Source organism: Photinus pyralis, unplaced genomic scaffold (genome assembly GCF_008802855.1).
Source record: "Photinus pyralis isolate 1611_PpyrPB1 unplaced genomic scaffold, Ppyr1.3 Ppyr1.4_LG1, whole genome shotgun sequence".
Taxonomy (NCBI): domain Eukaryota; kingdom Metazoa; phylum Arthropoda; class Insecta; order Coleoptera; family Lampyridae; genus Photinus; species Photinus pyralis.
The window spans coordinates 50777878-50794254 of record NW_022170249.1 but is presented as its reverse complement, the minus strand read 5'-3'; the positions used below and the strand labels follow the sequence as shown (position 1 = coordinate 50794254).

The window sequence follows — 16377 nt, the reverse complement described above, 5'->3', positions numbered from 1 at the left end:
CGGCTAATATAGGAGATTACTCTTTCTTCGTCATTAATCTTTTGGGTTAGAACCGCTCCTACCCCGTATCCTGAAGCGTCAGCTTGGATTGTAAAAGGAAAGTCGAAATTAGGGCATGACGATATCAGGTGCTCCTTCAAGGTAATGAAAGCTTTTTTACATTCTTCGGACCATTTAAATTTATGATTCTTTCGTGTTAGCGTGGTCAGTGGTGCAGTTAGAAGGTAGAAATTTTGAATAAATCTCCTATACCAGGAGCACATGCCTATTATCCGGCGAACTTCATGGACATTAGATGGTATCGGAATTTTAAGGATGGCATCCACCTTTTCAGGATCCACTAGAAGACCTTTGGCCCACATACCACATACCCCAGGCACCGTAGTTCTGGCTTGCAACAGCAACATTCGGCCTTATTGAGTGTTAATTCAGCGTTAAAGAGTCTATCGAGCACTTGACTTAGGACATATTATCACATAATCAAGATACGCAAACACGTGCGGCTCTAAATCGGCTTCAATGCCCTGATCAATAAAACGCTGCCAAGTGGCAGGGGCGTTGTGAATCCCAAAGGGCATTCGCTTAAATTGGAAGAGTCTCCGATTTGGCACGGTAAAGGCTGTGAACTGACGTGAAGACTGGAATTTGCCAGTAAGCATTTGATGTCCAAGGTGGTAAGAAATTGTGCATCACATAGTTTTTCGATGGTGTGGCTAACATATGGAAGAGGATAGGCGTCGGGCTCACTCACCTTGTTTAATTTACGGAAGTCAATGCAAAATCTGTAACTACCGTCACGGTTCCGCACCATGCCAATTGGCGAAGACCATGCGGAGGTGGACGGTTCTATAACATCAGCTTCCAGCATCCTGTTAAGTTCTGCATACACAACCTTCTGTATTGAGGGGGAGATGGGATAATACCACGATTGATTGGGGAGGACTTAGTAGTGATCACATGCTCCACCAATTTGGTACAACCTAACCTATTCCCCATTTTATTAAATGTGGTTTCTATTAAATGGTTTAATTGTGCTAGACCTTGGTGGATTGAAGGAATAACTAATACAACCATTACAATGGTTTTCCCTTGAAGAGTAAGTGGAAGAGTTATTGACCCTAGAGCTGTGCATTCGTTTCCATTCGCCACGGTACATTTAATCCTGTTTTTAACATTGAGCATGACAAATTCTTTCAGAATGTTCCAATATTTGACCGTACGGGAAGCTCCGGGGTCCAATAGTCCTAGGAAAGATTTACCAAAAATTGTGACTTCAAGATATGGCCGTTTATCGCCTTCAGCCTGACTCAAGATGAAGTCTAGCGCGGTGTCGTATTTTATTGTGAACTGTGGCCTCGTTAGAAGAATAGCGCGTTAGTCGACCCCTCCGTTTTCCTGACCCTCACGTTGACAGTTCTCGCAGCTGCGTACCGTTACGTCCCTTGCGCCACACTTAAAGCAATTCTTACGTAGAGGAAGGGTACAAGACGATGACCGATGGCCTTGCTGCTGGCAGTTCGATCGGGTGTAAGAGTCTTCAATGATTTTGCACTGAGATCGTAGGAGCGCAATGGTGGGAAAGAACCGTGGAGCCTTTTGTAGATAGGGAAGAAGGTTTCTAGTAATGTAGGATATGTGTGTACCCTGTTCATCAATACTTTGACGTTAATTTGAAAGCAGGAAATTGGCGGTAGTGGAAAATGATTGGCAGGAAACTTTTATATACCTTTCTCTTATTTTTCCACGTCCGCGTCTTCTAAGTCTTCCAATGGTACACCGCTTGCATCGTCAATCTGTGGAAGCCATGTCCAAATAAAAGGACGGCCCCTCCCGTTTGTCTTCCAACAATTCCTTTGCGATTTTTGTTTCTCTGTCTGTCCCGACTAACATATTCATTGCAGAAATTATAAAATTATTAGGGTATCTGCCTTAAAGATTGCCTTTTTTTCTGATTCAGTAGGTAATAAATTCCGCGAATTGATATTTTTCCATACTATTATTAGCGTGTGGCATCCTGGAATGTATACGCTGCATCTCGTTATTTGCAGTGTTAGTTACACATTATGACAGCCATTAACAGATAAATGCATGCAATTTACATTTTTGGCAAAAAGACATACTTTTAAAACGCGTTCATCAAAATAACATATACGCAGGACGCCAGTAACCTAATGGTATTAACGAAAAATACTTTTTGTACTAAAATATGCAACGTGTAACCAACTAACCATTAAGTCTATTTGAAATGTTTTTATATCATATTGGACGCGTTAAATCTAGCAAATGCAGCTGTCCTGTTTTTAAAGTAGCGAATATGCCTATAACAACTTTACTTTCCAATAAAGAACTTAGAGGATGTCAGCTGTTCCAAACTATTCTCAGAGTAAGTATTTTGGGCTAACGATGTTTGCGTTCCATACTAATTATATCCAGGTATTAATAACTTAAATCGAAATAGAGTTTGTGATTGCAGCAAACGTACACTAAATGCGACTACTTACTATTTGGCTACATTTTAGGTACAATTACCCCTTCTGACCCGGCGCGTAATAGAAGAGAGTTAGTGTTATCGGGTTATTCCCATCTAGTACGTCTTCTAGACAATGATAACCCTCTAACGATTCCTAAGTTGTAAACTCCTGCTCGGTCAAATTTACGACGAAGATAATTATATTGATAAGTTATATGAAAGTGGGGAGTTTTCTATTTTTCACGGTTATTTCTTAAAGGTTATGTGAATTGGAAAAGTCGCCTTTACACTTTATTGGAAAAGAAGCAGCCATGCACAGGATTTACGATATCCTTTACACGTAAATCGCGAAGTTGTTGGGGTGGAACGCAGGAGTTTTTAACAGATAGCTCATTTGTCATTGATATCGGCGTTCGCCTGACACGCAGTTATCACACAGCACCCAGAGTAATTGCAGAAATTTTATTGGGGGAATACGACAGATTCGATTTAATTCCGCTTTTATTCGACACAACAACCACACCGGATGTTGGAAAAAAAAACTCGCGCCATCCAAATCTAACGTGCCTTTCGAGAATTGTTGCACCGACGAGATTTAATTCGTTTTTAAATGCCAAAACCCTTATCGTAAAATGCTCGCTCATATTTTCATAAAAATCAACTGCAGGTTTTCCTATGGAAATTAGAATGCAAACGAGTTTAGCTTCACGGTAACGGAGAATAAAATGTAACCCAAAAATAATACGTTTAGCCCTTGTTTATCTACGGCGATTCCCAAATTTTAATTTAGAATACAAATTTGCATTGAAAATGTAATTCGTGTGTGTCAATACAGCGACGGAACCTGGAACAAATCATTAACCCACGAACACGGTTTAGCAATATAAACTTGTATTTGCAATTGTTCGCCATTAATTTTGGGAGTTAAAACCTTAAATAATAGCACCTCCAGACAACCTTCAGAATATAAAACAGAGTCCCGATTTTCAGGACGATATTACTATACTTATACCTTGGCTATCTATTTATGAGATATTTTGGCGGGATTTATTATTTGAAGTAACTGATTAACCTAGTTTTGCGGACGTCTTATTTTTACGTTTTGCATTTATATAACTTGGGAGCAGACGAAAGTTTCGTAACCAGTGCGTTAGCATCTACTTAATTTCAGAAATATGAAAATTGCCTCATTATTGTCAATGATACGGTTAGAACAATGATTCTTGTTAGACACGGCGAGTAAACAAAATAAAAAATCGTCCACCAAACATTTTAATGGTTTTCTGTCTGAGATGAAACCTTCAAAACAGCTTAAAGTGTCTGGTTAGTTTGTTGTTTCGAAGTAGAGTAAATGTTTTGGCTTTGAACTTGAAATATCTACTGTTGATAAAGTACACAGTTATATACGATCATTAAGAGCACCTGTACACGTGCACACTGAAAATAAATCTTTTTTTTTGTATAAAAATATATCCATAATTTGCAAATTGTTTTCGAAACTAAGAAGTTTCTAGACATCAGCGTGATGGTAATCGCTCTACATCTTGCATACAAATCATCAGTTAACTGTGGCTTTCAGATGCAAACAGGCACAGATAAGACATAAAAAACAGCTTCCTCATAAACCATTCGATTTAGATGGTAATAAGAGCTACCAAAGCGAATGTATAACCATTTCGTACTCCATGTGAAATAACTTTTCCGATGGCACCTCGTAATGATTAGATTATATGGCACCTTAAACTTAATTTTGTAATTGTTAAGGGCTGTTTATGCGGAAAGGGGGGTTGTTTCTAATTTTCGATTAAACAACATGAAACTTTGATGCAAATAACTTACCTACAAGATTCTTTAAGGCATTTTACGTTTTAATACTTGTATATGTTTTTGATAAGTTCAAATAAGACAAAATATATGGAAAAAATATACTTACAACTCAGTCTGTGCTGGGCGCCAACTTACAATGCACTGGGGGGAATAAGGAAGGGTTTGATCTCGTCCAGCACTACCGAATACACAAGAAGGGATTGATCTTCAAACTTGAAAAATATATTACTTAAAGCAAACAAAAATAAGACGGCGTTAACAATACTCACGGGTTCAGATGTAGGTATGTATTGATTGATTCTTTTGATACGACATCCAAACATTTCTTCAACCTCATTGGAAATCTCTTCCACTTCGGTTTGCCTACAAATCTAGTGGTACGTTTTCTCAGTCCTACGCTTGGAAGTTGTTTTAACACCTACGCAGCACCAAAATATCGAGAATTTCCATAGAGGAAAAACTTGACCGTCTGGTCGAACCTAACCTACTCACGAAGATTCGACCTGTTATTAATCAGGGGTAAATACACAAGAGCTTGATTTTTAATCGTATAATTTTATTTTTACACGAAAGCATTATTGCAACGGAAAAAGTTTTTTCCAATAAGCAACAAAATTTGAGTGAATTAAAAATAAATGATTTAAAACCAAGATCGAGTGTATTTTAGGAAGATTAATAAGACAGTAAATTTCACAACTACTATATTTTACGCCTTCCTACACGCATTTTTATCGTTGATAAAAAATTACCTAGCGTTTAATTGCTGATAAAAAGCTACCTAGCTTTTAATCACTTAAAAAAATCATCTGATTGGTTAAAATTTAAAACAATCACCAAGCTGATTGGTCGTACATTAATCACTGAAAAAAACCAAAGGGCAGTTGCTGGACTAAAATTGAAATTGTACTCAACTGCGGTATTGATATCACCTACGCGTATTTTAAAATGGCGTCATATTATTATTGTATACTTGTGCACTATTCCTGTGTTACCCATAAAAATGTAACCTATCCTTGTCCCACTTGTAGTATTGAAAATAGCAAATTATCATAATATCGGAAAACAAAAACGTCTGACTCTAAAATTACAGAACTGATTTTATAAGTTGACTATAGAACAGTTCTATATGTTCTGACGGTAAAAGGCATAATTGACTCGATTTGGATGCCCGAGGTTGTGAATGTAGTGTAATAGCCCAAGTCCAACCGAAAAGCAATTGTGCAACTCGAAACCAAAAATCAAAACTCCCACCAAATCTCACTGAAAATCATGGCACATGTTCGCCAAGTAACAAACCTGTCTAGTGAGATGACCTACGTTGTGTTATGAAACGAGTTGATCTAGGATGTGTGTGTGTCGCTCTAAGGATCGGCGAACATAAATAAAATGCAAGAAATGGGGAGAGTGAAATTTAATTAAATACGTTAATTACAAATCACATCAAAATTGCCCTCTCTTAGTCACACTAGAATAGCTCTAGGGACTTCATTGATTGCAAGAAAGGGAAAACCTATGATATCTACTCACTTCTTTTCCAATTTGCAGAATAAGATCGTGGCAAAGTACCATTGTCTTGTATAGTCGTAAAACTTCAAATATCAGCATAATTTGAACTCGAGCATAAAGGAGGGGGGGGGGGGAAATAATTCATTTTACTTAACTTCAGGGTCAAGCTAACGCAGATATAACGGGTACGCAGAGTTGGCGCTGCGTTCCCTCAAACCCTCCGCATGAACTGCCAACTAGCTCAGGGCTCTCCCCGTAGGACATTGAGAAGATACGAGGTTAGTAATAACCGTAAAAATCAATTCCGTTACGAAAAGAAACACTGGTGTATTCACACCGAATATCAAATCAAAAATAAAGTCCGCAATGAGATAGCGTAACACAAATATTCGTATATAATACCATAAGTAGTCGAAGTATTGTCGAATATTTTTGAGGTGCTCTCACGAATGCTAGTTACTAGCATGAGTGGAGCAGCAGCTCAAAAATAATCTACAAATACTTCGACTACGAATGGTATTCGGAGGAATATTCAATGAATCAAAAGAAAAATTAAGCATAATTACCCACGCGAATGTATTTCCATGACAACAATAAACGTCAAAATAAATTATTATATTGTTCATTCTTCGTATTACTCTTAATTTCAACATAATCACATGTAGATAGCTCACTATCGAAACCTATTTCATTTTCAGCTTCTTAATAATAATAAGCCATTTATTGGACATACTTCCACCTCAATAATATATAATAACAAAACAAGAAAACAATTTAAAAAAGAAAAAAAAGGAGTGTCCAAAGGGACAAAGTTCAGTCTTGCCAAAATTAGGCGACTGTTCTACCACTTAATCTCAAGAGTAAATTACTGTCTGCTAATTAGGAAATGGCGTACATGTAGCTTAAAATGACCAAGGTTTTAAACGAACCAGGTAACTCATTATAATACTTCGCTATATATGAAAAAGTACGCTTGTATAGCTGCGATTTAAGGTCGATTCTCACTAAGGCAGCGCGTCACAGCACGAAGCAGAGCAGGGCGATGCAGCATTTTAATGTAGGTATACACATTTGAGCATCAAAATACTCGCAGTTCTATGTCTTCCTTGTGAAAATGTGCACGGCAGAGGACACATCATCCAGTTCATCAGACGAAATCTTCGTGACTGCTGTTTGCCACCAACACCAATTAGATAAAAGAAAACGAAAGTATTGGGTCCATGACATATTTCGAGCCCGACTGGAAGAAGGTGAATTTCATACGCTTTTCAAGAGGCTGCAGGATGACGAAAAAAAGTTCTATAAATATTACAGAATGAGCCCAGAAAAGTTTAATCAATTACTAGAACTTGTTCGCGTCCCTTTAAGCAAGCAAGATACCAAATTTCGGCAAAGTATAAGTCCACATGAAAGGTTAACGGTTTTTCTGAGGTAAGTTGACAAAAATTTTATTATTTCAAATAGGTATTGCACAAAGGCACTATTCATAAAAAAACAACATAGGTGTATTCTTAGGATATAACGTAACATCAAAAACAATAAAATTAATGTAAAGGTGGATAGGGATGAAGTCCAGACAGTGTCTGCTGTGGTAGTATTTCCTGTTGCTGAGTCACACATGGGAATGACTGCTCTGTCGCTGCTGCAGGTGGAAACTGTTGAGTTGTTAATGTTTGTGTATGAGACCCAGACTTTTCATAGTAAGCAGAAGCAGCTTGGGATTGTGGGTTGTGGACATATGAACTGGGTGGGTGAAAGGAAGTGGATGGTTGGTTTTGCATGTAAAAAAGACTTTGTGTTGGTGTTGTGCCACCCAATAGCTGTAATTCATACGAATTTACAATTTGAAACACCTGCCTTTTGATTGAAGCTTGCTCTAGAGGAGGAAAGGTTGCAACCGTTTTGCCCATATTTATGAAAAAATCTAAAATCGAATTATCTTTTGCGTCTGCCCGAGCCGTCGATTTCTCTAAGCGACTTCGTTTCTTGTCGTTGATATATTCTTTTAGTATTTCAGGCAATGTATCTACTTTCTTGCAGTTAGGCTTTTTGCTTTTAGCAACTGTCGATACACTTTTGACACTTGACGCATTAGATTGTGGAGTATTCGGTTGTGAATAAGAAGTGGGACTCATTACATCGTCTCTTGGACTCGGAACGTCTTCTCCATCATCTTCAATCTGGTTTTCATCCACTTCGCTTCTGGTTTCATTACCATCTTCTTCCGATTCTTCTTCCTCGTCGCCATCTACGCGGTTGATATTGGACTGAGTTCTAAAAAAATTTTTAAAAAACAAAAATTTGCTGTTATGAGACATACTCTCTTCCTTTGATATGCGGCAAAAGAAATGACAATATGTCCCAATATTTCCATTTTTTAGTCGGTTTTGCAGCCTGTCCACTTTTTGTTTTTTGGCTTCTTGCAGCTCGTTGAAACCCATCCCTTAATGTTTTCCACCGTTGTTTGCACACATCACCTTAAATAATTACATTTTCAATCAATTTTATTGCAATTTCTTTTTAGATTCTTAGCAACCTGAGCAGATTTTCAAACATTATCGTTCAACTTTGTTATGCCACAGCCAACGAAAGACATCCTTATAAGTTGTGCTGAAAAATTTGAAAGCATTTGGAATTTCCCTAATTGTGTCGCTGCAATAGATGGAAAGCACATCACTATACAAGCACCTGCCGGAAGTGGATCCTTGTCTTTCAATTACAAGAAAACATTTTCTATAGTATTATTAGCTATGGTAGATCCTGAATACAGATTTATTGCTGTTGATGTCGGAGGATATGGCAAAAATAGTGATGGAGGATTATTTAATAACTCTAGAATGGGAAAAGCCCTTCAAAATAACACGTTTGGAATGCCCGAAGATCGGCCAATAACAGAAAATGGAAAACCGTTACCGTTCGTGATTGTAGGAGATGAAGCCTTTCCTAGCAAAACTTATCTAATGCGCCCTTACCCAGGTCGGGGACTTTCTGAAGACAAAAAGATATTCAATTACCGGCTCTCTAGAGCGCGCAGAGTGTCAGAAAATGCTTTTGGCATTCTTTGTCAAAAGTTCCGAGTTTTTTTGAATAAAATACAAGTTCATCCAAATAATGTAGATAAAATTGTTTTATCTAGTTTATGTCTCAATAACTTTCTTCGAAGCGACAACGTTTTTCTGAATGCTTTAGATGAAGAGAACTCCGAAAAGGAACGTCCAATTTTTATAAATTTACCTCACATTGGTGGTAAATACTGATGCAATTAAGAGAAGATTTTACAAAATATTTTACGTCGGCTGCAGGTACCGTTCCTTGGCAAATGGACACTGTTAACGCAGGAATATTGTAAACAATTGCTTTTATACATTTATCACATTTTTTGCCAATAAAACCATGCGTATGTTTAGCTTGACATGTTTTATTTTTTAAATTAGGTACAGGTACTCACCGTTTTTATTAATTTTTCTTCCAATCTCTGACCATATGTTGTCTCGTCTGATTTGGTTACTGTAATTTTTATTACTCATATCGTATAATTCAGGATACTCATTGACCAGTGAAATTAATTTTTCAATTGTGTCACCGTCCATTTCGAAGTACTAAATGACAATTTCTGCAAGTTCCTACACGCTTTGTGATTCACATCTGTGCGTCAGCAAGCAGCGCAGTGCGTTTGCAATGCTCGCAAAGCAATTCCGATGTTGCTGCTTCGTGAAGCGCGGCGCCGCGCTGCTTAAATGAGAACGGCGCGACCTTATAGTATGCATATAATTGTAAGCAGCATTATCCCACGCCGCGCTGCGCTGCGACGCGCTGCCTTAGTGAGAATCGACCTTTATGGTTAGGTAAACTACAGAAATCATGAAGTTGTTATGAGAACCGTATTTTATTATCGAGGTACGAGGGAGTTTTGGTAGTAATTATCTGGTGATATAAACATGCTGCATGTAGCCCTCTTCTGTTATACATGTTCAACCAATTCGTTTCCAACAACTTGTACTCAACTGTTTCATACTTACGAATGCCAAAAATTAATCGTAAGCAAGAATTTTGTATTTTTTTAATCCTTTTTTCTTCGAATTGTTTCTATTTAATTGACAATGGCTCTCGATTTCCTTAAAATTCGTATTCAGAACAATATTCCTCTAATTTCAACCGAATCACATACAGATTGCTTAATATGGAAACCTAACAAGGTATTTTTTCTGTTGCAATCTTGCCAAAATTACAATTCAATTCGAAATTGTAAAGAGCCACAATTAAATATTAACGTCTCGAGACGTATTTCATTGATAATGAATTTTATTCTGCAGTAGCGTTTAGAGGTTCTGGAGTAGTGCGAGTATGTATAGCTTTCGAACGCTTCCAAACTTTAAGGGGTTAATTTTCTGTAATAAGACCCTTTTACATTTAGTGACACTGCGTAGAATCGACTACCACTTCTATAAGTTGGACTATTTTCTGTTTAGTCAGTTAATATTTCAATCATCATAAAATCAATATCTTAGGTCGGCAATCTCGAAATAGCCATTTGCAATTTACAAAATGTGCATAAATCTATTAATAAATTTAGCTATAAAAAAACTGGAGTAGGAGTAATTGCTACTTAAAATTAATGTTAGGGTTTCCTCGGATTATCCCGCACGCTTTAAGTCACATGCGTTTAGTCGAGAATGCGTTTTTGGCGCGAAGAGGTACGAGTTCGTAAACAGTATATGAAGTGCTACGGGCGAAACTGAACGCGATTTTCTAATTAAAAAAAAATGGGTTAAACGAGTACGCGAACGAATTTCTATTATTTATGTGTTTATTTTAAGTGCGAGATGCGCGTGGAATTTTGCAAAAATGGCATTCAAATTAATGAATGTCAATATATATTGCTTATTGGATTTTTACTTTTATTGGATGTCACATTTGGGAATGATAATGAGGCGGCGCCCGAGTCTCATACACTTTGTAAGTATTTGGTTGAAATTTGTTGCGTTATTCGCGGACGTGTGAAATTGACTTCCTTAAATGTAAGAAATATTACCTGAAATTTTTCTTAAGACTTTTAACTGTTTTCTTGGCGGAAACTTTTCTTTGCATACAATGATGTAAAAATTACATGAAACATTTACCAGAGGAGATTTACGAACTACCTCGTCTCAAATTTACAAATAGTTAATTTTTGGCATTCTTATTTACCAGGATCGTAGTTGTTAGATACATTTTTGTACGTGGATGGATAAATAAATACAAAGGTACTTATAAGAATTCTGAGAGAGAGAGTCCATCAGTATGTCGTATTGCGTAATGTTTCAGCAACATCTTCATCATGTAGGGGAGTTAAGCATCACGGGTTGTACTTAATACTCTGGGTTAATGCCATACTTTCTTGCTTACCTTCCGATTGATGATGCAATGATGCCAGAGTAACCTGCTCTCTCACGTGGAAATCTAGCAGACCCAGAAGGGCCTCCATGACGGATGTGGGAGTTGTTCGCAGCGCTCCGCGAGGGTCTGGTTTTAGGCCACAGAGACACAAGTTGCCTACCTTTGCCCAGGAATTCTGAGCCACTTGACCCCCACCAGGTCGTCAGGTTCCCCCGAGACCTAGATGACCTTGCGGAGTCTAGGAAGGCAGTCTTCCTGCACTACCTTTAGGTGTACAGCTTCCCACAATTGCGGGAGGTTGCCAACCACTCAAGGGAATGGCTATTTTCGCACGAGATTCTTAAGATCTCTCGCCCGAGTACCTCCAACCCCTCAACATGAGTGCTAGTGTAGCGCCTTTTAGGGTGAAAAGATACTGGTCCAGAACCTTGACGAGGCGACTTTGTACCATATCCGCCTGGTTAGCCGTAAGCCTAGCCAGAGGGTCATTGGTATCTATGATCGCTGCGCGGTTCTCTAGCCTTACTGGGCCCGCCTTTTATTGTTTGGGGCTGTAGTTTTCCCTTCTTCGTCGGCGATTGGGTCGGTGTTGAGCCATCCGACCTCTTTTTTCTATCCGCCTACTCGTTTGTCCGCCTGACCGGAGATAGCTCTAGCCTGCCTCTGACTCAAGGTTGGGGGTTCATGAGAGGAGGATTGTTTGGAGGTGACTGTTGGCTTGTTTGAACCACTCAAACCCCCCAACCACGACAAGACCCAACACTGAGGGGGCCTTGGTTATCCTCTAGTTAGCACACAGTTATCTATCGCTATCGGAAGGTAAGTTTTAAGCTCTTTCGTGCCAATCTGGGCTACATTGTTTTTTATTACGGTCTCTAAATCATCAAGCTCTCCATACTTACGAAGACTGCGGATCAACCCATCAAAGACTTCAAGTCCCTAAAATTAAAACGCTGTACTCTGCATGGTACTCTCTCTTTATGGCAAGAAGGTTATGATTATGATCCTACCACATGCAAAACTTCATGTTTTATACGTTACTTCTGAATGTAAGATAATCTCCGTCGTAACACTGGAAAGCACCAGGTAAAGAATTAGTTAGATCGATAGCGTGTCGCCGTTTCACCGACAAAATTGATAAATAAGTGATAAATCGCCATGCTAAGCAAGATTCTTTCTTGTGGCATTAGTGAGGGACTATCTAAAAATAATAAACAGGTCTAAAATGAAGTGTTACGTTACAATAAGACAATTTGTCAATTTGTTACAATTTTCTGTCTATATTAATATATGTAAGGGTAAAACGATTAATGACACACTACACATTTGAGACTCTGACTATATTTTAATTAAATGTAAACCGATAGGCTATATATCGTGCTAAAAGCATTGAACAAACAATAATATATATTACGTTTAATTAACAGCGCTCCCCTTCTTAAAAGTGGAAGATAAATTTCGTCTAAATGGAGGGTGGTTTCTGTTACCTTTGCGTGAATGACCAACATTGATTTTTGAGATAATTATAATTAATTACCGAAATTGTTTCCGTAACACCTGGTGTACTGCAGTTAGAAAATAGACCTGAAAAACAGCTGCAAAATTACAGAAATTTATTATTTAATTCTAAATATAAATTAGCGTGAAAAAATTTACCTTAACATTTGTGAGGTCACGGAACTGTTTAGTGCACCCACACATGTTGATTATGTTTTTTGTAGTTGGAATTGTATTTAACTAATTTATACTCTCGTAATCGTATGTTGCCTCAAAATAATTTAAAAAGTGACACGCGAGATTTTCGTTTAACTCCATCTAAAAATATGGAACGCGGATTAATAAAATTAATACTGGGTTTATCGTACATTTCTAAAGCAGCTGATCATAGCTTTTTTAGACCAGTTCACGCTAAAAATATTTTACATATTTCCGTAGTAACAAAAATATCTGAAATATTTCTAGTTTATTTATAAGAAGTAACGTAGTAAAGTGTAACATAAACAATTTTCAATTACCCCCGTAACTTGAAAAGTAAGGTGTTATTTTTAGTAATTTTAATTATAAATAAATAAACATCCAGTACAGAAACCGTAATAAAATTCGGTCATTCAAAATTAGACCAGTACACATTTTCAATCTAGCATAAATCTCTCGTTTTGGCGTCGGTTCAATTGATTGGGTTGAAAATATATTATTGGCATGTGGTTTAGCCTAAATTTGTAAATTTGTGCCGTGAATCGTACGTATGGCATTATTAAAAAGAACACACGTGTCTGCAAGAGCCAGTATTTCATTTCGTTTCAACCCCCGACTGAAAAAAGTTCATTTAATAGATACATGAGCAACTTTTCTCTTACCAGAAGGAAGCAAAAACTATGTGTGTGGTAAAATTAAAGCTATCCCAGGCACCGACAAACGGTTTTAATCACATAGAATTTTTTTTGCCCGTTTTAAGGATGACAACGAAGTTAAATATTTTAAATTGGAATATGAACACAGTAATTCATTCCACTATTTGTACCTATTTGTAAATGACTCGTATTACTTCCACGAATAAATTACTAATTTGCGGTTCAACTTATTATTCCCACGAATATTTTACATACAATTATTCAATTTACTTACTCATCTTCAATTGGACCAACTGCTAATTGCGAAAGGGCGATCGCCCCTTAAATGAGTAATTGGGCGATCTTCATTTGAATGAATATCGATTATTTGTTCTAATTCTGTACTGCTAAAGGGAAATTGGCCGAATTGAAAAAGTTTGGAATGTTCTTTAATCATACTAAATAAAAGCCTACAAGAGGCGCCATTAATTTAATGAAGCCGTACACTTTTTGCAGTCAACTCGTTCATATGCGAATGGAATAATAACATAATATCAATTCGAGATTGATGCGGGTTATTACACATAAAATATATTGAGATCGTATATTAAAATCTAGCAGCATCTGGAACTTATGGAATAGTAACTTCAAATAATGTGATATTATGTTATTTTAATTCGAGATTTTCGTGAGATTATATGAGCGAACGGCAGATGGTTTCGTTTTTTACTACGTTGGATCGTTTTATGTTTTAAAGGCGGGTTAATATAGGAAAGTGAAATTAATAATACGATTAATGAATGAGTTCTTGAGTTTTACACGCGTACCTAATTCGTTAATCTAATTTTGCCACGAAGACTTTATTTTCATAATTATTATCAGTTTCTCTCTTTCTGATGCTGTAACAGCGCAAATCAGTCAAATTGTGCAAAATGTATCTGTTTCAAAGGCAATGTGTACAAAGATAATAAACGTTTTATGCATGTACTGGTGGTTTATTGTTCAAACAATTAAGATTGTACAGCATAGATTCACATCTCGAAAGGCGCGCCTCCATGGAGTCACGGAACAAAGCATAGGACAAGAAATCGAAGTGTATGTATATATGCTCTTAGATCGTTATAATTCAGTTCACAAGCTTCAAAATCGAAGATCGTTGCTTCTGTCCGTTCATGCGTATATAATGACATACCTACCTAATGGGCCACTAGTGGAACTTCAGCGAAGTCACAATTTTGTTCAAAATCAATTCATTACCACTTGCACGTTAGTAAGGGAGGTCTTTAATTGGGGTAAAAAATGACCCCCCCCCCCACTTTTTTTGACGGAAATACACTTTTTGAAGCACCAGGAATCCGACTCAAACAAAGGGCAGAATCGCAAAATTAAAGGAATTCTAAAGTTATGACAAAAAACGTGAACATAGCACTAAGCTAGGCACTAAGTAATGAGTAAGGTTTGGCTCCGAAATAAAACTATATCGGATGCAACCAAAAACTACACCGGAAAGTTAGCACCCAAATTTCTAGGCCCATTCACTATATATCCAAGAAGGACGAAGGAAAATCATCCGGAATCTGGCATGTTTAGGATTTAAAGCCATATATTGAATATGATGACCAGATATTTTTTTTGTTTCCTGTGTGTGACCCGGTCTCAGTTTATGCAATTCAAAAGCTATGGGCCGAATGCACAAACAATAAACAATCAGGCCGTTAGTTCATCAATATGATTAAATTAAATCTTTGATTAAGTTCGATTGGTATGCACAAAACAAAAAAACTTCTTGATTAACTAACCAAGGTGATTAAGCATTGATTAAATATTGAAACTTTGACATATGCCTGGCGTCGCCGCCTCTCCCAGGATTTAGTCAACTGTCGTGAGGATGCGTCCCTGGTAGGCACTATCAGGGACGTTTCATCACTATACTTTGTTGCCATCGCGCTGGGCCGCGACATATGCCAAACAATGTGGTGGAGTTTGTGGATTGGGGGGGTTGTGGGGGGGCGGCTAACTGGGTGTTATCCGACCCGAACGGGTACGGCCACAGCTTGGCCACTGGTATTCTGCCTTAGAGGGAACTCTGCTTTCTAGTGATAGCTTCTTCTCCTGGCGTTCATTGTCTTCCGATGTTCCTATCCTTTAGTATTTAGTAAAAATTGGCGCCGGCAACGTTGTACTTTTATGGAAACGTACGTAATTTTTTTACAAAGCCTACTTTTTGGATCGTGCAGAAGGCTTTTCTTTTTTGGTATCTGTAATTTAATAGTCAATTTATATGTTTGTGTTAACAATGGAAAAAACAAGATCCGTGGCTAAAACTTTACCGAAATGCAGAGAGAACATTTACTGCAAATAATTGATTGAATCATAAGCAAATATTACCGTCTTCTTATAGTAGTGACTATGTCCCGAGTTCGTTCAATAAAAGTTCCGCGCGGTTAAACTTCCATTGAGTGCTTAATTTTATTGAAAGTGGAGCTTATTCCAACATATATTTTTAACTGCTAGAATAATTTATTACAGTAGCTAAAATATCATAAATTAAGCACTGCTTCCTGATAAAGTTTCTCACCTTTAGGCCTCTCGATGCTGCATGCCTTCAGTCTTATAACAATTCCGATTACTCGTTTTTTAACAATTTAGTAAGGAACATTATAAACTAGAATTCAGAGTGACGAGCTCTCAAATACTTCCGCATTTCTGAAACATCAAGCCCATGACAGTTCGTCACAGAAGATTTCATTTCCGAATCAATCACCAAAAAACCAGTAAAGCAATTGAAGCATTTTTATGATATCATAAAACGAAGTGAAAGAAAAGCGGATGCATAGAGCAATGTAAGCAATGGATTAAATAGGGTAT

General features: G+C 37.4%; 1 protein-coding gene across 2 annotated transcripts in view; it reads left to right on the top strand.

The window, feature by feature from the left end:
* Positions 1–10470: 10470 nt before the first annotated feature.
* Positions 10471–16377, top strand: part of LOC116177615 (hemicentin-2) — a 155973-nt gene continuing 150066 nt past the window's right edge. For both annotated transcript variants that reach the window (XM_031496629.1, XM_031496634.1), the window contains exon 1: positions 10471–10759. In XM_031496629.1, the coding sequence (XP_031352489.1) occupies positions 10627–10759 (133 nt within the window). In that variant the 5' untranslated portion in view covers positions 10471–10626. The remainder of the gene's footprint in view (positions 10760–16377) is intronic.